At 49.5% G+C, this 24,260-nt stretch overlaps 1 protein-coding gene across 6 annotated transcripts in view; it reads right to left on the bottom strand.

Annotated features, from left to right (window-relative positions):
• The window catches only part of Arntl (aryl hydrocarbon receptor nuclear translocator-like), a 95,698-nt gene that overhangs the window by 13,710 nt on the left and 57,728 nt on the right, over window positions 1-24,260 (bottom strand). For 2 of the 6 annotated variants that reach the window (XM_005380316.2, XM_005380317.2), the window contains 11 exons: window positions 20,692-20,819; window positions 17,832-17,951; window positions 17,202-17,349; window positions 15,047-15,085; window positions 14,707-14,748; window positions 13,270-13,427; window positions 11,423-11,502; window positions 7,196-7,288; window positions 5,953-6,070; window positions 2,841-2,990; window positions 360-606 (listed from right to left, as the gene is read on the bottom strand). In XM_005380316.2, coding sequence (XP_005380373.1) covers window positions 360-606; window positions 2,841-2,990; window positions 5,953-6,070; window positions 7,196-7,288; window positions 11,423-11,502; window positions 13,270-13,427; window positions 14,707-14,748; window positions 15,047-15,085; window positions 17,202-17,341 — 1,067 coding nt within the window. In that variant the 5' untranslated portion in view covers window positions 17,342-17,349; window positions 17,832-17,951; window positions 20,692-20,819. Of the gene's footprint in view, window positions 1-359; window positions 607-2,840; window positions 2,991-5,952; window positions 6,071-7,195; window positions 7,289-11,422; window positions 11,503-13,269; window positions 13,428-14,706; window positions 14,749-15,046; window positions 15,086-16,473; window positions 16,545-17,201; window positions 17,350-17,831; window positions 17,952-20,691; window positions 20,820-24,260 lie in introns of those variants that run through there. The other 4 variants (XM_005380319.2, XM_005380321.2, XM_013511990.1 and 1 more) reach the window with 4 other exon arrangements.

Raw genomic sequence — 24,260 nt, 5'->3', positions numbered from 1 at the left:
CTGAGGTATAACCCCAGCCCTTTTTTAAAGTTTTTATTTTGAGACAGGGCTGTACTAGGTCACTACGTTGCTGAGGCTACACTTGACCTTATGGTCCTTCTGCCTCAACCTCACGCTGCTGGGATTACAGGTGTGTGCCACCGGGCCTGGCTTAAACTTTCTTTATACACCAAAGAGTAACACAGAAGAAAAACATCTCTGTAGCGAAGGCGATGCCTAGTGAATCTCATCTTTACTCATCGCTTCCCTGTCTTCCTTTATTCTTAGGAAAGCTACCTGACAGCCCAGCCTCCTCTGTTTTTAACCTCTCACTAAAATCCTCTACAGTCATTGCGCAGGGGAAACATGCAGCCTCTTACCTCTGGTCTACAAAAACAAACTTCCCGTCTATTGCGTGCCGAGAAACATACTCCATAGCTTTCACCCTGATTTCCCCATTCACTGGTTGTGGAACCACGTGAGAATGCAGCCGTCCGATGGCGACAAGGCAGCTGAGGTTGCACCCCTCATTGTCTGGTTCATTGTCTTCGTCCAGCCCCATCTTTGTAGGGGGCCAGCTTTTCAAATAGCCTGTGCTGTGGATTGTGCAGAAGCTTTTTCGATCTGCTGGAAAGCAAAGTCCACAGTTAGAGTCAGTGCTGGGCGGCTAGGATATAGGTAGGGAATCAGAAAATTTTAAAAACCAAGGTTTCACTCTCCAGAAGTTAGCATCTAGTGAATGGGCCAGACAAATGTAGACAACACTCAAGCAGTGTCACGTATCCGTGGCAGAGCCAGGTACACCAAGGGCACTGCACACACCAAAGAAGGAAGGCAGAAATCTACCTGGGCGGCGGGAAGCCCCAGAAAAACCAACATAGGAGGCTAAAGGAGAAGGTCTGCACAGTAGCTACGGGACGCTATGTAGATATGCTAGGTAGGGAATGTACAAGGGCAGAAGGCGTGGCCTGTACAAGAAATAGCAAAGAGCTCTAGGGGCTGGAGTGGAAGTTTCTGAGGGTGCAGAGCTGGAAAGGCAGGCTGAGGGCGGATTATAAGGGCCATGAATTATTTGCTAACAAATGCATTAGGTTTTTGTCTGTTTGTCTTTCCCTCCAGATGGGAAATGTAGAGCATCCAAAAGTGGCCAAGTGGGAAACAGCAAATTCAAATCATGGAGCAGAGTGGTGGGTGAACTGGAGAGCGCAGAAACAAAGTGGGAAAGCTGCTTCACCAGCCAGCGCTAACAACAGAGCAAGAGACGACGAGGGCCGAATGATGGCAGAGGCGGGCGGTGGGTGAGGAACAGGAGAGACTTCTGAGAAATGTTAAGAATTCATGTACATATCACGCACAAAGGAAAGAAAGAAAATAACAGTGGCCCCCAACTTTCTTGGACTGGGAGGCTGCTGCTGTCATTCACTGAGTCAAGGAAGAGAAAACACAGATCAGACAGAGAAAGAGGGAAGATTTCAGTTTGGGGCACATGAAGTGTGGAGCATCTGTGGACTTCAATACCAAACCAACTGTCCTGGAGCGTTCACCGGGCAACTGGAATGCAGCGGGAGACAAGCCGGACATGCCTGGGGCCGATTATGTGAAGTCGCGAAGGCAGAGTTGAAACAAATGACCACACAAATCACTACAGAACGACACTGCGAGAAACCATGGAAGGAAAGCCTGCGGGGCCCCACAGGAAGACACAAGGCAGTCCGAGGCTAAGGGACGGAGGCGAAGGGGGCTGAGGGGAGGGAAGAAATTCCCAGCAGAGGAGACGGCAGTGCTGCCGAGAGAGGGAGCCGCCCAGCTTGGCTATAAGGAGTAGTGACCCGCACAGGGTCGTGTGGTCATCCTAAGTATTCCGAACTTTTCTTCAAGGGAAATGGGGAACAAAGCTTGTAAACGGGGTGGACAGAAAGATCTGCCTTGAAGTAGGTCACTCTGGTAGCTGTGTGCAGGGGTGGAAAGCCACACGGCACCCACTGTGCAGTGCTGACAGTAGCCTGGATCTGAGTGACTGGTGAGCGTGGCGACAGCTACACCTACTTCACACAACGTCCACAGGGGCCGGCTCCTGCGACAGGACGTGGTAGCTGATGAAGGGTGAGTGAACAGTGGGAGTGGTAAGGGGGCCTTGCAGACCTCCAGCATGAACAGCTGGCTTGCAGTGGCGCTAATGACACTAGGGAGGGGCTCCAGGGGCAACACTGCATGTCTCATGTGTGAAACGCCCTTGAGGTAGCCAAGCAGAGAGAGCCACTAGGCAGTATCTATCTGGAATTCCAAAGATCAGCCTAGAAACGTAAGCTTGGAAGCTACTGGCACATAAATGGCATTTAAAGCTTTGGGAGAGGGTGACACTGCCTATGGATCAGGGTAGTTACAACAGAGAGAGACCCCAGGAGGGAGGGGAAGAGCTAACAGCACTAGAGAGAAGCTGGAATGGCAAAGGACAGGGGAGGTGAAAAGAAGAAGGTTTTGTGGAATGCTAAGGAAGAGAACACCGCAAGCAGGAAGAGAGGAAAATGCCTACTGCATGTGGCGGCACAGAAGTCACCGGCAAAGCCAGTGGTTGTGGTGGTCTGGTGGGTGACTAGGAGGCAGTCAGAACTGTGGCTGACAGAAATCTTCCCAACCACACAGGATAAATGGAATTTAAACAGAGGGAGCCTATCCAGAATCTCTGTCACCATGGCAACGTGTCCGGGTTAGCATATGGGGAAGAGCAGGGCCTTAGCTGCAGCCTCCCCCGATCTGCTGCTTTGGCCAGCGAGGAACCGCTGACCCTGTGCACTGCCAAGACCTCACTGCAGAAAGCAAGCCTCCCTGTCACAGAATTCAAAAGAACTGCGAAATTGTACCTTTTTTCTTTGAGCAGGTGGAGGGGAAGTCCTTGTCTTCCACCTTTACTGAAGGCCTGTTACACTTCATCCTACAGAAGAAAGAACGTCGTGCTCCAGAACATAATCGAGACGGCCCAGGGGTTATATCTGTTTTAACTGGAAGTCCAGCTGCAAATCAACACACAAAATGTGATGACTGAGAGTAGTGCTGTCTGGCGGGAAAGGAGAGTGACCTTGAACAAAGTCTTTTTCTTCACCGTCTCACTGTTTCATAACCATGACGTTGAGAAAAACATTTCTCTCCAGCTTAGATCTCAAAGATAAACTAAGGATCAATGTGCTGTTAATCTGCAAATGTTTACTGATCATGTAGGAAGCACCGCTGGACAAATGGCTTAGGTGCAACGGGGGAATAAAAAGAAATAAGAGCACAGCATTCTTGTCCAACAGAAGCTTACAAACAAGAAAGGGCAATGGAAGTACATGGGGAGAGATTAATATGACAGGGCGATGCGTCATTAGCGCCACGTAAATGGCAGACAACCTGCGCTCCTCAGGGGAAGAGCTTGGGCTGGTACTTGAAGGGTGGGTGAGATGTGGATCCTGGAATCGCAGGGAAGAAGTGAGATGGTTTTAAATTCTCAACCTGGCTGTAGGCCGGAATCCCTTGGGTGCTTTATCAACTCAGACTCTTGGACCCCATTCCAGATCTGCGTTAATCCATGCGTAACCATTAGCTACATACAGCTACAGGGCGCTTGAATGTGGCTTTTCTGAACTGAGAGGTGCTGTAGGTGTGAGACACACAGAAGGTTTCAAAGACAGTAGCAAAAAATGTAACAGAACTTACTAATGTTTTATAATTATTACATGTCAATGTAATATTCGTGATTTAACAGATTAGGTAAAATATAAGCATTCTTTGTTTAATGACCAAGGTGTGGTTCTTCAGCTTGGTGTTAAGTGGGCTGGTGGCTAATTGAGGAATTGTACATAGTGTGTACATTACAATATTCAGGACAGAGAAATGGTCAAAGGACACTCCAACTCGATGACTTTGCTTGTATTTGTGTAACTCTTACAGTTCTATAATGTAACAGGACATAAATCTACAGTACTGTACTGTACAGTACAATCAACAAAAATTATAGTACTGTATAAACGAGGTGTACTGTACCAAAAAAGACGCTGAGGCTCTAAAAACAAGATGTGCAAAACTGTATATAAAAAAAGGTCAAATCCGAGCAGCAGGTTGCTGAATCTGAACAGTCGTTAGACAGGTAAGTCGTTAAAGGAGGAATGTCTGTATATCATTAAAATTATTTTTACTTTTGAAAATGTAGCCGCGGGAAAATGTAAAATCACACATGGCTCGTGCTTATGGTTTGCATTTTGTTTCCACTGGGCTTGGGGGTGCCAGAGCAACTGAATCTACTGTTGGAGGGGAGCGAGGCCATGCTGTGAACTCCCTGGGGGAGCCGATGTGCACACCTCCTGACAATGCAAAGGTGGGGGCTTCTAATCACACGGGCTGGGAAGAGTACCCCACAGGACCACAGGCGCACGGCCCTCAGGCCTTTTCTCCTCCCACCTGCCTCCCACATGTCCGTTCTACTGGCCTCAACACCAGTCCCAGCCCGCCTATCCCACCCGGCTTGGAGCCCTTCCGGGGTCTGCTCCCTGCACACCGGGCTCCAGAGCAGGTCTCTGGGCTCCGCACAGCTGAACCTGGCCATGGATCATTTCCTCTGTTCTCCTCCCTTCATCACCTGGCAAACGTTAATTCATCTTTTCAAACCCCAACTGACATCTACTTGGGGATGCCGGTTCTTGCACCCACATGAAAATGAATCACCCCCTTCTCTGCGCTGCTGCTATTTCTATGGCTGCACCTGCGGCACACAATCCTGTCTCCTGACTGTATGGTCAGGGCCTCGAGGGCAAATGCCAACGCCGAATGCTGTTCATCTTATTTTCCATAGGTCGCTGAAAAGGTACCAAGGCCAGGCTATAAAAGGGCAACAGTACCAGGGCCTAAGTTTACTTTTAGGAAGAAGATTAGTGCCTTAAATAAAAAGATATTTTATATTTTATTTAATTTATTTTTGAGACAGGGTCTCATTGTATAGCTCAGGCTGGCCTTGAACTCACTATGTAGCCCAGACTGGCTTCAAACTCACAATAATCCTCTTGCCCGAGCCTTCTGAGTGGCTGCATTACAGGCATATGCCACACCTTGCTTAAGGATGTATTAGAAGACATCCTCTGCTGGATTTCCCCCAAGGACTAATATGAAATGCTTAGAAGCAGGAAACTAGTTGGGCCATGACTGCACTGGGCTGAGGTCAATACAAGACTGATATCGTACTTGCTATGGGCTAGGAACAATCCTGCATGGTTTGTGTAGTATATTAATATTTAATTCTTTCAACAACTCAGTAAAATAGGTGCTATTTTGTAGATAAGGAAACTGAGACACAGAGGTTAAACAGCGTGTTGAAAGCCACCCAGCTAGCGGCGGTGTGCGCCTGGCATCAGCCTCCAGAGTCTGTGCTCTTAACTGCAGAAGTGCACACAGCTTCTTACAGAGCACCAGAAACGGAGCTCCAGGGCCCGGCGCAGGACACGCGGACAGGGTGTGCAGGAGCAGGAGGCCGGGAGCCCTCCGGAATGGTGGTTCGGAGACTGCAGGAAGGAAGCCAGGAGGGGGCCAGCCTACTGGGACCCACGCGGTCAGAGAAAGGCACATTCACAGTGCAGGTTTTGTTGCTGCTCTCCTCTGAGACTGTACATGTGCAACTCAGACCCAGAGGCCTGTGCTCTGAGAGGGCCCATCTAACTGGCGCAGCCCCGCAAACTCGGACCATTCAAGTGGGAGCTTCTAGAGTCTGGAAAATAAAGTAACTAACAATCTGGAAGAATCGAGTCAAAGGAGCTCTTCTTCCAATGAACTTAGATAGTAAATTCTTTTCTTCCTTATGTAAAATCCAACAAAAACCCCAAAGAACGTAAGGAGTTCTATTTAGCCACAGAGAGCAGCTGTGACCAAGAGAAAGGGCAGCGAGGTGAGCAGGGGCCTGTGCTCATGGGCGCTCAGCCGGGTGGCAACACCGGCCTTCCCTGTACTCACTTTTTGCATCTATGAGCCGCTCCCGGGGTGCGGTGTCGGAGGAGGAGAGCTGCTCCTTAACTTTGGCGATATCTTTAGGGTGCAGGTAATCGAACAAACTCTGACCAATCAGATCGTTCTGTGGGCATGAAATGTTTAAATGACAAGTCAACCTCTTGTGAACGATGCAACAAGCACTCAGCCTGCACACCCTTTGCCTCAGTGTTATTTATGTATTTATTGCGGTACTGGGGATGGAACCCAGGGCCTCGCACATGCTGGGCAGGCCTTGTACCACCCAGTACCCCCAGCCCTTGGTTTATATTTTGAAGCATAAGAATCTCTATCGTTTCATATACGATCCCTTTGCCTAGACAGACACAATGAAGGCAGCATCAGGAGTGTGATTTTGATTATGGGTGAGGGGGAAAGTTTCAGTTATATTCAGTTCACCCTCCGAGGCAAGAATCTTCTGACAGTGTGTATTCTTTTTAACTTCTCTCTGATGCCCACAAGCTCCAGGGAAGGCCCAGAAGGAGGGAGGGACTCTGACTCGGGCCCTGCTATTAAGCCTGGCCTTTCTTTAAGTCTTATCACGGTATGCCTCAGCTGCCTCACCTGTTCACAGAGATCATAACACTTCTGAGACTGAAGAAAGTAAAGTATTTCAGAAAGAAAACATGATATTAATATTCACTTATATAAATGCTATTCTGGTTCAGTTCTGCTTACCAAGCTTCTATGCAAATACCCATGTGTGAATGAGCAAATGAATGAATGAACAAAAATTCTGGGGACGTAGTAGGCAAAAAGCTTGGTTCTAGAAGCTTTTATATGTTCCTCTTACTTGATCCACAATCAAGCAGGGAAGGAATGGGAAAGGCCCGTCCACAATGAGAGGCAGCTAAGGCTCAAGCAGTCTCGGGTCACTGTGCACACAGGGCAGGCTGCGTTCCCTGGGACTCATCTCTGCTGCCCTCTCCCTTGGCAGGCAGCCGCACTCCCCGCCCCCGGCCACAGTGGTGGGATATTTGTTCTGCAGCAGTAAGACAGCTACACAGCTGCCGATCAGGTCAGAGCCAGACCTTCCCATGCAGGAAATACGGGGCGCGTAAGAGATTCTCCTAAGTTTAAATTCATTTCTCTGTTAAGTTAAGAATTTTCTGGAAGGACAATTTCACATATGAAATATATGCTTAAGTATTCTGAAAAATGGGGAAGGGGTGCCCACCCCCAGCAGGAGCATGAACAGCATAAGCAATACCTGGCTGTAGTTGAGGATCTTGAAGACAGACTCTGAGACAAAGAGTATCTTCCCTCGGTCACATCCTACGACAAACAAAAATCCATCTGCTGCCTAATCAGGAGAAATGGATAATCAATTTATCACACTTTAGGACACAGGATTTGTACTCACTCTGACAGTAAATCAAGGATTTGTTTGCAAAGTTTCCAAAGCACAGGAACGCTCACTGATAGCTTCACTGGTATGCAAAGACAGGGTGCTTAAAATAAATGGTTTATGGGAATAAGATACTCTCTAAAGTGGAGATATATATATCACCTTAATGATTTAGGGCAAGTCCAGGAAAGTAGGTTCTGCAAAACAAAACCCACTACTTTGTATAATATGTGCTAATAAAAATGAAGTAAGGTTTGTTTCAAAACAAAATTCAGCTTAAAATATTTCTTTTCATTTCATGAAGGCCCAGAGAAGTCACATTTCATTCTTTGACTATAGCAGTTCTATGGAGAACTACCGAGTCTGAGATCGAAAGGACCCTTGCCGATCAGAACCCTTTCTCTAACGTCTCAGTCTCCATCTGCCCTCAACTCCACCCTCACCTACAGGCATGCTGTGGTTTTCAACATCTAGAGTGATGTGTTTGTTTTCATTTCTACATTGAAGTCTGGGCTGGGGCTGGATCACTGGTATGCTTTTACCCCTATCCCAACACGATTCACATGTAACAGGGCTGGAAAGTACTGCTCTCCAATACCTCTCCTTCCAGCTATTTGCATTCTAAGTAAAAGAAGAAAAGAAAAACTTCCCACCAGATTCTTCTTACCTATTCTTAAGCTTAAATACAGATAAAAATCTAAAGTGCCAACAGACATTTGGAAAAGAAACTGAAGTAGGCTACAGCACCCAAGAGCTGAGGCTCTATGTCTGCATGAGCCTGCCCCTCGCGGACAGTGGACGGCACTCAGCGCTGCCTTCCAGGGCCAGGGAGGCTGCCTCCAACTCCGTCACACAGTTGTTCTATTCATTCTGCTCCCCTGGTTCTAACACACAGGCGGCCACTGCTTCTGCTTCTTTGCTGGGAAAATCTAGAGACTCGGTTTCCCAACGAAGGATCTTTGGGATGTGCTGAATTCAAAGAACCAGAAAAGGAATTCATGCCCCAGAAGGTAAAGAAATGATGTGTGCACCTGTGCTGGGCCAGCAGTGAGGAGAAGGGAGCAGAACTGCTGTGCCCTGAGAAGCTGGCAGGGGCTGGGGACCACCCTTTCCTAAGTTAGGTCCCTCAGCTGGCCCGGGGGGTAAGGGTAACACTGAGGGGAAGTAACTCTCCAAGCACCGTCTGCTGGAAGCCTCATTCTGTCAAAAAATAGGGTATTAATAACTTCCTCATTTGCCTTGCAGACAGTCTCAATGTATCACGAGAGAAGTGTCACAGGCTGTCACTGATGTGGAGATGTGGCACAGATGATGCTACTGTGATGTCCCAGTGGGAGTGCTGGACAGTGTGAGGCCTGAACTGACACGGAGCAAAGCGGATTACAGCCCACCCAGGGACAGCGCGCGGCGGTGCGGGCCGTGTGCGTGGTCAGAGCAAGAAGGCTCTGATTGAGCAACCGGGGCAAGAGCGCGTGTGAGGGACCAGCCGAGGAGCAGAGGCTGTGAGCACACTAGGAGCACCCAGGGCTACAGCAACGCCAAGGCCAGGCCTCTTCCCGGGGCAGGCAGTGCTGGCGAATAAGGGACACCGACGTCCTGGTAGGGTAGGTCTAGTTTTCGTATCTTGGGAGACGAGTTCTGACATTATAAACAATATGGCTGACGGATTCCTGGCATAGTTTATTAAAGATACTTGTGAAATTACTGCATTATATTACAGCTGAAATATACACACAATTTTTTTATTAACAAATCAAATTGCCAATATGGTATTCAGGACCAAGAGGATTTCCAAGATGGCAACTTCAGGGCATTAATCCAAGCAGGGGCTGCGGGTGACGGCACAGGCTGACAGCTTCACTAGTGAAGCCAGCACTGGAGATGGTCAGGCCTTGCTTATATTTGACATCAGTGAGTCTTCTGGGACCAAGGACAGCTTTATGGGAAGGACAGGGAGCTGGGCGCACAGCTGGTGTCTGAATAACTGCGTCCTGACAGGAGTAACCAAAGGACCACCGCCAAGTGGCTGGAAATCCTAGGCCCTACCTGAAATGTCTATCACTGAGCTGGATGTTCCTGGCATAGTGCCAGACATTCAACAATCTATAAAATGCTCAAACCGGTGAATAAATGAGAGGCAGTGGCCCAGGGGTTTGCCTTTGAGATCCACAAGTCACACAAAGAGGCAAAAGGTCAATGACAAGCTGTGCTGTGGAGCCATTTAATTGATTTTGACAGAGATAAAAACAGAAGTCCTAGCCTGAGCTCAAAAAAACAAACTGCATCTATACAATATATAGGAAACCTGACCTAAGGATATTTTGTATCCAACAGGGTTGGGAGCAGTCCTGCAGCTGCCCGAAATGCGGCACTAATAGACAGCTTCCATGGCCCCTCTCAAGCTCAGGCCAACCAGATCACAGCTGAAGTGAACCTGGGTTTGTGGCAACTGCACTGTGGCAAATGGATGTGGCTCTGGAGAGGGTGTGTGGCAGATACTTTTCAAGAGACCAGTGTTCAACTCAACCCCGACTGCTTCCTGTGGGCTAGGAGGCTGTACATGTGCTTCCGCGCCCTGCCTAGAGCTACAGGTAACCTTTCTGGATAAGCTGAAGCTCAGTGCTGGGTTTCTCAGAGGGCGGATCCCTTCCCAGGCCAGAGCCTCAGTCTCCCCTTCCTGCTGATTGGTCTGACTACTCACCCCCGGCCCTTTTACCTTGCTGCCTGGAGGAAGCCAGGAGCACATGCGCTTAGCAAGGTTCTGTACAAAGACTGAAAGAATCTGGTTCATGTCGACCTTAATAACCAGCACAGCAGCCCTGCATAACCCTCCCAGAGCCAGTTACCCTGGAGGAACAAAATTCTATTTTTTTAAACAGTACCGGGGACTTAGCCCAGGGCTGTGTGCATGCTAGGTGGGCTGTGTGCATGCTAGGCGAGTGTCTTAACCACTGCGCTACAAACAGTTCTAGCCCTTTTAAAGTTTTACTTTGAGACAGGCTCTTGCTAAATTGCCCACACTGATCTCAAACTTGAGATCTTCCTGCCTCAGCCCTCCCTCCTTCCCCCCTGCAGCTAGGATTACAGGTGTGCACCACTGCTCCCTGCTACAAAACTGTATTATCTGTCAGGTCTGTTCCTCGATGCTCAAAGCTCTCCTGTCTGGCAAAACAGAGAGAGAATACTGGAGCAAGCAGACAGGCCAGACGGCCAGACGCACAGAGCACCTGAAGCCAGGGAGAGCTGCAAAGGACAGGTCGCGAAGGTCCAGCTGGAGCACCCCGCTTTCCTGGTGCTCTGCAGACTTCTGCCAGAAGACTGAGCCTCAGATGCCACAGGGGTCTGAGCAGGTAAGGTCAGCCCCTGCTGTCTGGAAGGAGGGGGCAGGTTTCCTGTCTTTTAGTTACACTTCCCTATTTGTCATTTTCCAGCGTAGAAGAGGACAAGTTTCCGAAGTCAGTGTCTTGCCCTTCAGTTTCCAAGTTAATTCCACTAGCACACCCCGAGTAGCACACCCCGAGCCTCGTGCACACCTAATCCTGCATGGAAGCCAGAGAGCTCCACGGTGCCACCTTCACCATCTCTCTGCAGAGGCTTAGCAAGACAAACAGAGCCTCAGCATCATGCAGGTAAAAGCACGCGCCTCTCCCATTTATTTCCCTCTGGCACCTTTATTGTTTGGATGGATTTTGGTGTCATTATTTGGGTGGGTTTTTCTGAGCTGGTGGTTAAGTAACGAGAACAGAAGTTCTTCATTATTGCCAGTTCTAGTCCCTTTCTAAACATCTTTATGCAGGAATGTGAATCTTAGCTCTCTCCTATTTCTAATAAAATCCTGCCTCTTTGGATTTAAAATCACAGTAGCGCAACCATCCATGTTTGCCTAAGCAGGGTTAGAAGGAAGGTAGAGGTTGTGCAGAAGGAGCGTGAAGCCTGCCAGAGCAATAAGGTAGAGGTGGAGACCGAGAAAGGAAGTGGGCCTGAAAGAGACAGCAGCGTTACAACATCAAATTCCCACATGCTGGCACTTACTCTGGAATTTATTTAAAAACCAGTGTTGTGTAAAATCATCTCATAATTGCAACGTACCCTGAGAATGAGGTGTTTCAATTCATCATCTGACAGAAAAGTTGGCTTGTAGTTTGCTTCTGTATATGGATTAGTGGCACCTGAGAGGGAGAAGAAGGAGAGAGAGTGTCGGTGCGCTCACCTTCAGATGGCATGGCACCCCACGCCACCGCCTCCACCCTGGAGGGGCCGAGACCTCCCACCTGGGATTTACACTTCATCTTTCTTCCCTTCAGTGAGACTTGGAGGGGGCAGGCAACCTTCCTTTTGGTTACATTTCCCTATTTTTCATTTTACAGTGTGCTAGATCTGACCTTTGGTCAGAATCCTGTCAAGCCAAAGAGAATTCCATTGAAAAGAAAACACTGCTGCCCACAGGAGACTTCACAAGCTTGCTTTTCTTATTATAGGGAAACTGAGAGATGACAGAAGGAAGTTAAAAAATCTGCTTTTAAGAAAGAAGGCAGCTCTGGAAGCAAATCGAAGTTGCTCCTGAGAGAGTTCTTGCCTCTCAGGGTCAGTATTAAATGTGCTGTCTAGCACTCCATCAAATCACCACTCTTGGGAAATCATCCAATTTGCCAGACCTCAAGTAAATATATTACAGGAGGCAGTTAGCGTGCATTCCTCCACACGGGGCTGGGTGAATGAGCCCGGCAGCCCTGGAGGAATGCACGCTCGAGTCAGTGCAGCTCCAGCTCTTGGGCCTGGAAGGGGAGTGTTTAAAAGTCTGTCAATCTGGCATTTCTTAGGAGAACAATAACTTCACTGAGAAAAATGCCAGCAGTAGATGACGTTGGAGTCTGCAGAACAGTGAAGGAATAGAATGAAGTGGATCTACAACAATTCAAACTACCATGGGAAGCAGGGAAACAGGATGTGACTTTCATATCGATGAACAAGGCATGTTATTATTCTCTGCTTTTTATTACACCCTGAGATTTTCCACTTTTTTTTCCAATTTAACTAAAATTAGCTTATGATGACTTAACCGATATCATCTTCACTAAGATGAAATTTTAAACATTATTCTTTAAGCATAAGATACAATATTTATATTTTTGAATAATGATCAAAAGTCATTTTTTAAAAAGCCACTGTTTATTTCTAGTGGCATCGGGCAGATATAAAAATGGGACTCTTTCACCACGCAGGTCAGATCTGACTGAGCACCGCCTTCTAATTTCATCCAAGAGTCTGAGACGAGCTGTGGAAAATTCCAGGAATGGCGTTCACTAAAATGCCTGATGTATTTCAGATTTCTCCTGTGATCTGGATAAGTCACTTCCACTTTTCTGCCTCTGTTTTCTCACCCTCCCCACACTCTGCAAAGAAAGGAAAATACTGCCTCCCTTACGAAGAGTCAATCTAGTTCGGGAAAATTCCAGGAAGATGAAAATATCATCAGTGTTGGTTCCTGACAATTTAACACAAAAACTGTCTATCAACCAGTGACTCATTCTTCAAAGGGACTATGATACATTTTTGCCCTTAATAACTATAACTAACTTTTCTGCCTCAGTCACTATGTGCACCTGATTTCTGATTGCTATAATTGTATGGGTGGGCTCTAGGCCCCGGTGAGCTGCGACATCAGCCGAGTCTTCTGTGATATGCAAGCAGCAGACATATGTGCGCATACAAAAGTATGCAAACCTTACAGCTTCTATGCTCTGCGATGTGTGGCTGCAAAACTGTACCTTGACACCCACAGAAGCTCAATAATCACTTCATTTGGCGTTATAGCTGTTTTTGAACAGCACAGGCATGTGACTCAGGGCTACGTACTTGTAAGTAATCAGCGATTGTCTCAGAGACGCAAATATTATGGGCAAGGACATAAAGGACAATAAAGCCCTGGCTCTCACCTCTTAGCGTCTTCATGTGCTGAACGGCCATCCTCAACACGGTAAGTTTATCTAATTTTCTGGACATCGCGTTGCATGTTGGTACCAAAGAAGCCAGTTCGTCAATAAAACTGTTCATCTTGTCCCTGCGCCGCTTTTCAATCTGACTGTGAGCTTCCCTGAACAACAATATCAAAAATGATTTCTTTAAAAAGCGAGCAAACAATAAGGGAACAATGACAAGAATAAATACATGGTAGCTGTCATCTGAAACAACAAATTTAGAATTTGCAGAATGTTTCAAATTAAGACTTTTCTAGTGGTCACACCCAAATGGGCTCACAATCAGGTAAGATTTAGCTTACAAAAATTACAAAAAGTACCTTTTCACGGTAAACTGAATGATTAATTTACCATTGCTTTCCTCTCAGCCTCTATAAAAGTGGATTTGTGATGGGGGAGGAAGGAGAGAGGTGGGATGGACGTTTCACAAAGCCAAGGATCCAGAACAGCCAGGGCAGCACCCGGGGTCCCACAGTGGGTGCCTGTGAGGTCCATGAGGAGCCCATGCATGGCTGTGGGGGGCACCATTCTTTCCAGTCAGAGTCATTGCTTGAGGTGCCCGGTACTAATGGTGCCGTCCTTGGATCAACACGGACCCTCCTAGCTGCAGCACATGCACCTTTGTCCCCAAGCTTCCTCTGAGGGCTGCAGCACTCCTCCTGCCCAGGAGGGGCTGCCTGCAGATGCAGGACGACACTCCCCTGCACACGCCCTCCCTGGCTGAGGTGCACCTGCCTTAGGCGGGTGGTGCTGTCTGCATAGCTACAGAGCCATGGACCTCCTGCTTAGGCCGGTCTGCAAGGGAAGCACTAGGTGTCTTCAGTCCCCCAGTTTCTGCAGCCCCCTGGTTCTGTGTGTCATGATGGAGCTCAGACAGACCTAGGACTAACGCAGGGAAGCCTGAGGGCCCAGCAGGAAGGGGTCAGCACGTGGCTGCAGGAGGAAGGACTGACTTAGAGGTCCTCAAGGCAGATGGAGGTGCTCCAGGCCTGGCCTTCCGATGCAAGCTACAGTGCACTAAGGGGCCCTATCAGAGGCGAGGCACAGCCAGGGAGAAGGGGTGGGTCACTGAGCCATGTCTCTCTGAGGGCCTTCGAGTCAGGAAGGAGGAATCAGCTGAACACCTGGTAAACATTAGCTTCAACTGATTTTCTGCTGCCTCCAAAGTCCCTTCAGGTTAAATGTATTTAGGCGGCAATGAGTGAAGCCCACCTTAGCCCGGAAGGAGCCAGGGGCAGAGGCTGTATCAAGCCAAGGCCCAGCACCTCCTCCCCTGTTCCTTAACGTGTCCAAAAGGCCTCAACAGCCAGGGACCAACACAGAGAGCCGCCCCAGCTGGCATCTAACCAGCAGGAAATAGGACAATCTATAGACGAAACAAAAGTCCTAGTTTACCTTGCATTTTTGATCCTTCCTTGGTGTTCTGTGTATTCCAACCTGGGAAAAAAAAAAGTAAAAGATAAAAATGCAATTCTCTGGACACGAATGGCAAAATTACACATTTCTGTTTTCTTCCTCCAGGTCCCTGTCACCTCTCTACAGACACACAAGGGCTCTTGGTTGTTAGCCACACTGGGACTGGGGTGGAGGGAGAGAATTCTGAGCCCAAGGCTCCTGGCCTGCTTGCTTATCTCCGATGGAGACACGGGTGGAACATGCTCCAAGTAACAATGTGTCATCGTGCAAGAAAATGGCTCTAAGGGTGCTGAAGTTCAAATGACTAGGGTCATGGTACCTTCCATGAGGGTCATCTTTGTCTGTGTCCATGCTTTCTCTGCAAAAACAAGAGAATGTGGCTGCATGTTAGTAAAGACGCACAGAGTGGCTTCTTGTCATAACACAGAAGGCTCACATTTATCCAGAAACTCAGCAAGTACAGAGCTCAAGTAGCCAGAGTGCAGATGAATGACTCATAGTAATACAAAGAAAAACATGCTGAATCTACTCTAAAGCGTGGACTGGCTTTCCACTTTATCAAGCAAAAGTTGCATACAGTGTCAATAGAGTTTGTGTGTTCAATACATTCCCCGTATCAATTACTTGAAAACTGGGAATACACAGATAACATGTATGGAAACTCTTCCTCAACCAGAGGATCCAAATGTCCGTAACGCTGCATTCCCTAGTCATTCTGGATAAACAGAGTTTATATTTGCAAACTGGATCAAGCATCAAAGATACGTGTGCACATCTGTGGGTTTGAGGAAGAGGGGGTGAAGTGCAGAGGGGCCGATTATCCTTAAGCCAACAGAGCAGCTCAGAGCCGAGCCCAGACAGCATTCCAAAGGCAGCGCTACCAAAGGTGCTGCTTCTCACCCAGGTGGGCTCCCCTGGGCTTGCGGACCTGGGACGGTGGGGACTGTGGGACAGAGGGCTACAGAGGGTGCTGGGGTCCCTGCAGGTATCTACTTCCCTTTCACAAACCCCAGAAATCCAAGTTTTGTGGCACCTTATAGCTCAATAAGAACAGGCTGCATGCCCGGAGGAAGGTGTTCTGGCCTCCCCTGGGGAATCTGTTCGTCCCTTCTCTAACCCACAGGTGTCTCAGGAGAGCACGGACGGCCACCTGGGCTTCACTCTTTTTCTCTTTTCTTTCTCCTATTACAAAGGAGGGCGGTGGCCCTGAGCACACTGTAACTGTCCTAGGAGTGCTGGATCATAGCCAGGCCGTATTTTAGAACAGCGGTTCCCAGCTAGGTGCCCTGGGTCCCCTCAGAAGCAGTTTCTCCAGCACAGCCCAGAGAAAATCATCCAGGCTGCAGGGCCAACACACCCGGTGCCCTTTCATCTGGAATCGTGTGTGCTGCTGAGGCCAGGCCAGTCCTCACAGGTGAGAAACTGTGGCCTTAGCTCAGGAAAATGACAGCGGAAGGATTGGGGTTGCTTAAGTAATCCATGAATTACAGCAGGTTGCCAAATTGGGGTTCACCAGGGAAACCTGAAGGGTGTGAGTTGGTGACGAGGTTGGAAACCACAGGTCTAAGTGACAAGAGTCTTAGAACAAGTCAGTGGCTCTGTCGGTGCTGCCCAAGACAAAGGGTTCCCGAGAAACATCTGGACACTGTTGGAGAGTTCGTGCTACGGAAGAAAGAGCCCCCTCGGTCTTCACACCCACTCTCCGTCCCCTGGGCGTGGCTCTCTCAGTGATCTGGGATAACTTACATATTAATCATAGCATCTCCTAGTGGGCATCTGACCTCCAGCCAGTGTGCTCCCCAAATTCGACCTGTGAACTTCAGCAGAAAGGACATCTGCTGTAGGGGGGATACCTCCTTGGAGATTTTCCCTCATTATACAACAGAAAGCCTCACACATGGACATTTGGGTACGATCCCACACAGATGCCTCAGCAAAGGGAAATGTGCCTTTGAACGTGCCACACGGCCTTCTTCCCTAGCGCTGGACAGAGGCAGAGGGTGGACAGTGAGTGGGGAAATTTACTTAAAAGAAAAGTCAAGACTAAAAAGAAACAAAAATACTACTTAACATAAGTGGTACGCACTACTTTAACGGTTCAGGGCAGAATCAATATCCCTGTGCTCTTGCTCATCCATCTCACACACATGAAGTGTGCGCCCGATCCTCGCTGTCTTCCTCAGAGAGCCCTGAGCGGGGCTGAGGTCTACAGACTCGGTCCTCCTGCTCAAAGGAGTGCAGGCGAGAGGGGAAGGGAGAAGCAGACTTGGCTTCAAGGCTGCAGATGAATGCCGGGGCTGGAGGGCACATAAAGGCCTGGAGGCTCCCTCCTCACTTGCAAGCCAGGGAGAAACGAAGCCCAAACCAACTGTGCAGCACGGAGAGCTGGACCTCTCCTTCCCATCCCCTCTTCCGGGAAAAGTGGTGGTCAGCCCTAGAGTTCCCTGCCCGTCCGCGAGCCGCAAGGACCTTACTGGTAGTCGGTGGAGCTGCCCTTCCGCTTGCGGTTGCAATCCACACTGCCGGTGCCCAGGGAGCTGGAGAGCAGGTCGGTAGGGCCGGGGGACATGAAGTCACTGATTGTGGAGGAAATGTCCATTCTCTGGTCTGCCATTGGGAGCTCTGGAATTGTGACGGGGCATTTATTTCACTGTGCTGGCCTAAGCACTGACATTTCCCACCCAGCCAGCCTGGCACAAGCACACAGCGGAGTAGAAAGAGCATCCTGCTTAGTTTTAGAGCTAATCTAGGCCCACCTGCTCATTTTTCTGGAAAAGACACAGAGGCTCAGAGAAGCTGAGTGGCTTCTTCTGTGTCTCAGGCTGGACCAGACCCCGAGCCGCTAGGAGGCAACCCAATTCCCGTAGGTTCTCTGACAATCCCAACTTCATCCCCTGCTAGCCAACAGATATATGATCGGTGAAATAAATAAACATGATCTACTTTTTCTTCATTAAAAAAATTATTGAAGACACAGAGTCACTCGGTTGCTCTAGCTGGCTGCTCCCTTTGCATAATGACATGAAGACACCATGAACAAACTGGCAAAACTCAGACTTTATGAGTGCCAAGTAAGTTGTTCCAGAAAAGACGTTGTTAAGTACCTTGCAGAGGGCTCCAACTCTAAACCAGCTGAAGAGGCCGCGCCCTGCAGTGTCAGGGCTCTGGGCTCCACGGGATGACTAGAGCGGTCACTCCCTCCTTCTGGACCTGAGTTTCCTCATCTGCAAAGCAAGAGGGTGAGCATGAGTCCGAGCGCTGTCTCCCACTGCCACTATTATGCCCACGGTTGCGAGCCATCCCCTCCTGGGTAGGTGTTTTCCCTTGTACAAGCACTGCTGGAATGGACATCTTCGTGCACGTAACTCCATGCATTTGAGCTACTCTCAGAATAAAGTTCTCCGAGTGAGGACGCACTGTGTCCTGCAGCACATTCAAATCCTGCGCTCCTGGAAAGCTCTTGCAATCTTTATCACCAAAGAGCTCTGGCCAGTCTCAAAGTGGGCGAGGAGAACGCGATGTGATTATTTGCACTTTTAAATTATTACTGACGGTGCTTCTACAATTCTAGGCCTTTCTCCGTCTGCACTTGTGTATACTCACATCCTGCTTCTCTAGCACCAAGCACCTGGACGAGAGAGCGTGCGCACCGCGGAGTACGGCACCCTTCCCTTCCTGGCCCTCGGTTCTCCCCGTCTGCTGCCACAGACGTCACTTCCTCCTCTGCCTCCAAGCCCAGTATCTCCCTGGTTCCCATTCACAGCTGGTAAACTTTGCTTCTTTTCTTTTTTGCAGTTCTAGAGTTGTAATCCAGGGCCTCGCCCACCTGGGGCAAGTACTCTACCGCTGAGCTACAGGCCTGGCCCCTATAACTTTGCTTCTTTATCTGACGAAGAGGTCAGCAATGACATCCCTCAGCCTCCTGAGATGCACCTGTAGAGGTTTCCAAACCCCGATTCCCACAGAGTCTTCACTCTTCTCACCTACCCGCGGCTACCGTGAACCCCTGGCCAGCCCATCCTGCACCATCCATGTTCCCCACATGAACAACTCATTACCACTTGAATAAAAATATAAATTCTGTCACTCCCACCTTGGGAACACTAAACGTTTGTGAACAGTATCTTCCTCTAGTGTCCCATTTTCTACATCTCTGGTATTTTTTCCAGTATTTTTCTCTTACAGTGCAAGTTAGGGTTTGTCCCCAGGATTACAATAAAACCCTTAGCCGGGCATGGTGGCACACACCTGTAATCCCAGCACTTTGGAGACTGAGGCAAAAGGATCGTTGTGAGTTCGAGACCAGTTTGAGCTGCAAAGTGAGCTCCAGGCCAGCCTGAACTGCATAGTGAGACCCTGTCTTAAAAAATACAATAAAACTCTGTTGGCTCACCAGTGACCTCCCCGCTGCTAGATCCCTCCCTCCTGATGGCTCCCGGGTCGCTGTCTCTTGCCTGGGAGACGCCTCCTTCTCACCGTTCTCCTTCTACGTCAGCAGTCACTCCTTGCTCTCCTTAGCTCGAGCCTCCTCTCTCCCTCGGCTCTAAACGAGAGTCCCAGGGTGTGCTGCAACCTCTCCTCTGTCCACGCTCACTACTTAGGACCTCTTCCTAGTTTTGTTGTTTTAAATATTACCCACAATATGAATATGCCCAAGTTCAAATCTCCAGCCTGGCTCTTCTCTCCCCAAACTCCAGATCTATAAAGCCAACCATCTCCCTCTCATCTTATTGGGATAAGCAACACAGATCTCATGCGCAATCATTCAAAACCCTCAGGTTAAGCTTGTCGGTCGTTCCTGGGTCAGTAAGCGGTACTTTCATCCTGCCAGTTACGGAAGCCTGGGAGCCGCCTGAATCCTTTCTTTCACATCCTGGGTCCAGTCCACTGGCAAATCCTACTGGTGCAACAGTAAGACAACAGAACTCACACACTTCTTCCCTTTCCCTTCATATTTCTGCTCAAATCTTACTTCCCCAGTGATGTTTTCTTGAACAACCATATAATACAAACTGCCATCCTTCCCTAATTAAGGCCCCTACTCAATGTTTTTTTTTAAAGCCTTCATCCAAACTTTAGCTACAATAATTTCTGTCTTCTATAAGGCTGAGGAAAGCAGGGCTTGTGTTTTATCGACTGTATGTACCCTTACTGCCTAGAACAGTTCACAGCACATTTCGAGTATTCAGTCAATAGACGCTGAGTCGATGAATACATGCGCATGTTAGGAATATCCTTCGTTCATCACAAATGTTGCAAATACTATTCTTTCTTTTCTTCCTTTTAACTTTGTTTACGCCATTAGCATGTAGTACTTAAGGTGACATGTTTTCTAAACCCTTTTCTCAGCCAAATACAGATATTCTCCTTTTTACTAATATTTTTATTTATAACTTTAATCTGTTTGAAAATTATTTTGGTGCACTACCTATGGTTAGGAATTTCTTATTTCCTTCCCTTGGATACACTATTGTCCCAACACCATTTATCAGACCATGCATCTATCCTGTTAACCAATCATGTGAAATGCTACCTCCATTCATCGTCTATGTCTAGACTTTCCATTCTGTTCCTCTGCTCTAGCTCTTTCCCGTATAGGACCACACTTTTTATGAGTGTGGCTCTAGAATGCATTTGAATATGCAGTAGAACAAATCCTCTTTGGTCCTATTGGTCTTTATTTCAGCAATTTCCTGGCTACTCTCTCTGACCTATCCTTCAGGATGCATTTTATGATTCTGTAACATCACTGACCATGCTGCTTGGCTGCCCTTGGTACCATTCTTGCTAACACTGAGAATAGGGCCAGCGATATGTACAGAGCCTACCTTCCAGGTCTTGGTGACTTGCTGAGCCCCGGCCCCTATGGGCTACATGCCAGAGTTAGGGTGCCACTAGTGTCCTCCACCCCCCCAGCGACCAGTGATCGTCAGCCGCGAGGGGCTGGTGGGGCTTATATCTTACCTGAAATTAAGGTCCTTAGACCCCAGATCAGTTTGGGAGGACCAAGGGGCTGGAGGACTTGGTGGTCACCTCAAAGTGATTCTCATGTTTCGCAATTTCCTTCCAGGCAGTCAAGTTCTTCCAAAACCCTATAGTGGGGACCACAGGAAAAGGAAATTCAGAACAACCACTCTGGGGCCAGATGCATGTGAAATTCTCTTACTCACTAAAGGTGCTGGAGGAGCCAGTGCCTGACTCCTGATTTCGGGGTGTAGCGCTGCAGGGGCTCACAGCCCCATCCCCCGCCACACTCCAGCTGCAGGCACGGGGGAATCTTGGAGCCACTTTCTGTGGAACGCAGTGCCTTCTAAGGACTAAAAACGAATTTTGGGGCATGTCCTTGGGAGAAGAAAGGTTAGCGTGCTTTTTATCATTTCCCTTACGGGAGTAAAGAACAGTGGTGAGCACCGGAGTGTTGCTCTGCGTCGGGCACATCTTTATTGTTTTCCGTGGATGAACTCGTTTAAACCTGAAAAATATGGCTCCAGGAGGTAGATACCGTGGTTTTCTCCACTTTGTAAAGAGCTGGCTGAGGCACAAAGAGGTGAAAAAACTAGCCAAAGTCACACAGCTGGAGCGTCGCACAGTGACCCCAAAGCTCTTACTCAGGTACATGCAGTGATCTGAGCCTAAGGGATCAGGAACAAAGGAAAACGACAGAAAACATTAAGGCCAAACAAAACGCCAACAGGGCCGCCCCAGACTGGCAGCCAGCTCAGACGGTGGAAGGAAACATTGCGAACCTCAAGTACAGTAGACAGGAAGGGAAGGGAAATGCATCCTACAAAGGGGTGCATGACAAGCAAGTGGGGGTGCCCCCTCCCCGCACCCCCCCCCCCCGCCAGGGCCTCCTGCCCCGGACAGAACTGATCTAGAAGCAAGAAAAGGGCCTCCCATGTTCTCCTGACCCAGCCCTGCTCTGCTGGGGAAAGCAAGATTTAGATTTAGATGGGGCTTTCATGACCCGCTGAAGAAAATTCTGGCATTTCGCATTCCACCAGCAGTCTCTGCTGTATCTCTGTCTAGATCGTTACTCGGTCTTCAAAGGCATATCTAGGAATAGAACTGCTTTCATCCTCCAATTTACTCCTCTCTGCAGCCTGTTGCAGGATCCTTCCGTGTCACTCTGTGAACTCCGGTCCGGGTGTGTGCAAGCATCGTGACCAGGGATCTGGGATTTCCACTCTCCGCACCTCAGCGGGTAAAAGCGGCCAATGGACCCAAGCCCCCGAGGCTTATTCCATGTAATTCTTTCCAAATCTGACCAGGACCCATTCTCATGCCGCCCTTCCAGCCAGTCAGCGGCAGACTCCGCCCAGGCTGCCTCCTCCCTCTCACACCTGGTGCCCCAGGGAGTCCTCCGATAAGAGGGTCGGGAGCTCCCCTCATTCTGTCACCACCTTGCCAGCCCCAGCCCCACCCGCTGCGGTCAGCGACAGGACGCCTCTGTAGCCTCACCGATCCCCCTCAGACTCTGCAGACAAAAACCCCAAATGCCCTGGCAGGAGCCGTGGGCTGTGCTCAGTCCCAGTGCGACCCCAGCCCCCAGCCAGACTGAAGGACTGCGGGTCCCCGAGCCCCCGCCTTGGCGGACCCGCTCCTCCTTGTGCGGGTGGCTTCCTTTGCTGCCTGTCAGTGGTGACCTGCTCTCCTCTCCCTTCTCCTGCAGAAGCCTCCTAAGACGCAGCCTCCCTGCCTGGCCTGCCTCGCACGCTGATCCCCCCAGCCCAGGCCCGCGCCTCAGCCGACGAATGTGTTCATATCCCTTCTCCTCCTGCCTCCTGGGCACGCACAGGAAGGTTCTACTAAGCTCGGGCTCCCAAACTCCACACGCAGTGTCTTACTCTGGTGATTTTCTGCAATACTCAAATTTAGAGAGAAGTTAGAATAATAGTATTTATACAGATGCCGGTACCAGCAAAGCTCAGAGGGCCTTCTTCCTTGCTTGGACAGGTTAGGTTAGGAAGGTTAACCAGCTGTTAGGAAGCTGAACCAGCTGTGACCCCTGACACTGCTTTTGGAAAGCTCTTTTCTTTCCAAGAAGATATTCTTGTGGTTTTTTTTCATTTTGTTTTGTTTTTTTTTCCAATTCCGGGAATCGAACTCACGACCTTGCGCTTGCCAGGCAGGCGCTGTGCCATTGAGCTAAATCCCCAGCCTCTAAGAATCGCCCAGCCCCTAAGAAGCCCCTAATCCCCATTTAAGTCTTAAACGTGAGAATAAAGTAAAGAACACTGCCCGCCCCAGCTCTTTCCATGCTGCTTCCAAAAGATTTGAGCCAAGGGAAGGCGCTCCACGAGGCCTTAGGCATCTTCTGGGGATCCCTGTGGGTGGTGGGGTCTCAGGACCTGCCCTGGTACGGCAGGCAAGTGCCGCACAGTGTGACAGGCTTGGGAGAGCTTGGACGAGGCCCCAGAGGCAGGGCCACGTGTGTTCCCACTCCTGAGCCAGAGATTCCCAAAGTGGGGGTGAAGAGCCTGCTGGGCGCCCGAGGAAGCAGGGCACACTGGGACTTGTACGTTGTGCTAGGAAGAATGCAGGGCACCCTCTACCCCACCCCAGCCCCTGCTCCTTGGGGCTCCACCCAAAGGAGCAGGAGGCTGCAGGAGAAGCCACAAGTTTCTCCAGGTTGCCCCTGCAGAGAAGTCACAACAGCCGAGAGGACAAGGGGAGGTCACCCACCAGTAGGCACCACCAGGAAACGCGGCTGCTTTTGTGAACAGAACAGCTGAGATGGAACCCCACTCCTGAAGACACCCACCCTCCACCTACAGGGAGACAACCACGTCCAGACCTCAGTCAGACCACGCACCTCTCTCTTCTCCTAATCCCTGCTCCAGCAGCCCAGAGGACTCGAAGAAACAGACGGCAGAGGGCAGGCTGTCTTCATGGTCCGACGATTAGCTGCCCCTCCTGGTGGGGAGATTCTGCACAACACCCAGGCATCGGACCTGCCCAGGGGACCTGCCCTGACCACTGTGAGCCGAAGTGACCGCTACAACTTTCACACAGAACCTGTGGTTGCGTTCCCTCGGCTGTGGGCAGATTGTTGTCACTATCACGGGAGGGCATCAGTTACCACAACAGCGGGCTCACTTTAAACGTGAGCTCCTCCCCTCCTGCTCTCTCCTGCCCTTGTGCCTCTGCCGCGGGATAACACGGCAGCTCCCTCACCAGATGCCCGCACACTGACCTTGGACTTGCCAAGCAGCCTTAAGAAACAAATTACTCTTCCTTCTAAACTGCCCAGTCTGTGGAATTCTGTCACAGCAGTGCAACAGTGACTGACAGGTCCATGTCTCAGACTTTCCCCTTCAAGCACTGCGGGGCTGTGTCCCAGGGAATCTTTCAGTCCCAGAAAAGCTGTGACAGTGCTCCCCAGGTTAGCACTGCTGTGTGTCCTACAGGAAGGAAGCTGCGGATAAGGAAGAGGGTCGAGGAGCCCCAGGCCAAGCTGATCTGGGAGGAGGGAAGGAACCATGGCTTTGCTGGACAAGCGTAATCTCCACAGCCTCTCTGGTCATGGTGGG

The sequence above is a fragment of the Chinchilla lanigera genome, unplaced genomic scaffold (assembly GCF_000276665.1).
Source record: "Chinchilla lanigera isolate Chin_1 unplaced genomic scaffold, ChiLan1.0 scaffold00013, whole genome shotgun sequence".
Lineage (NCBI taxonomy): Eukaryota > Metazoa > Chordata > Mammalia > Rodentia > Chinchillidae > Chinchilla > Chinchilla lanigera.
The sequence above is the reverse complement of the archived record's forward strand: the minus strand, read 5'-3'. Positions and strand labels throughout refer to the sequence as shown.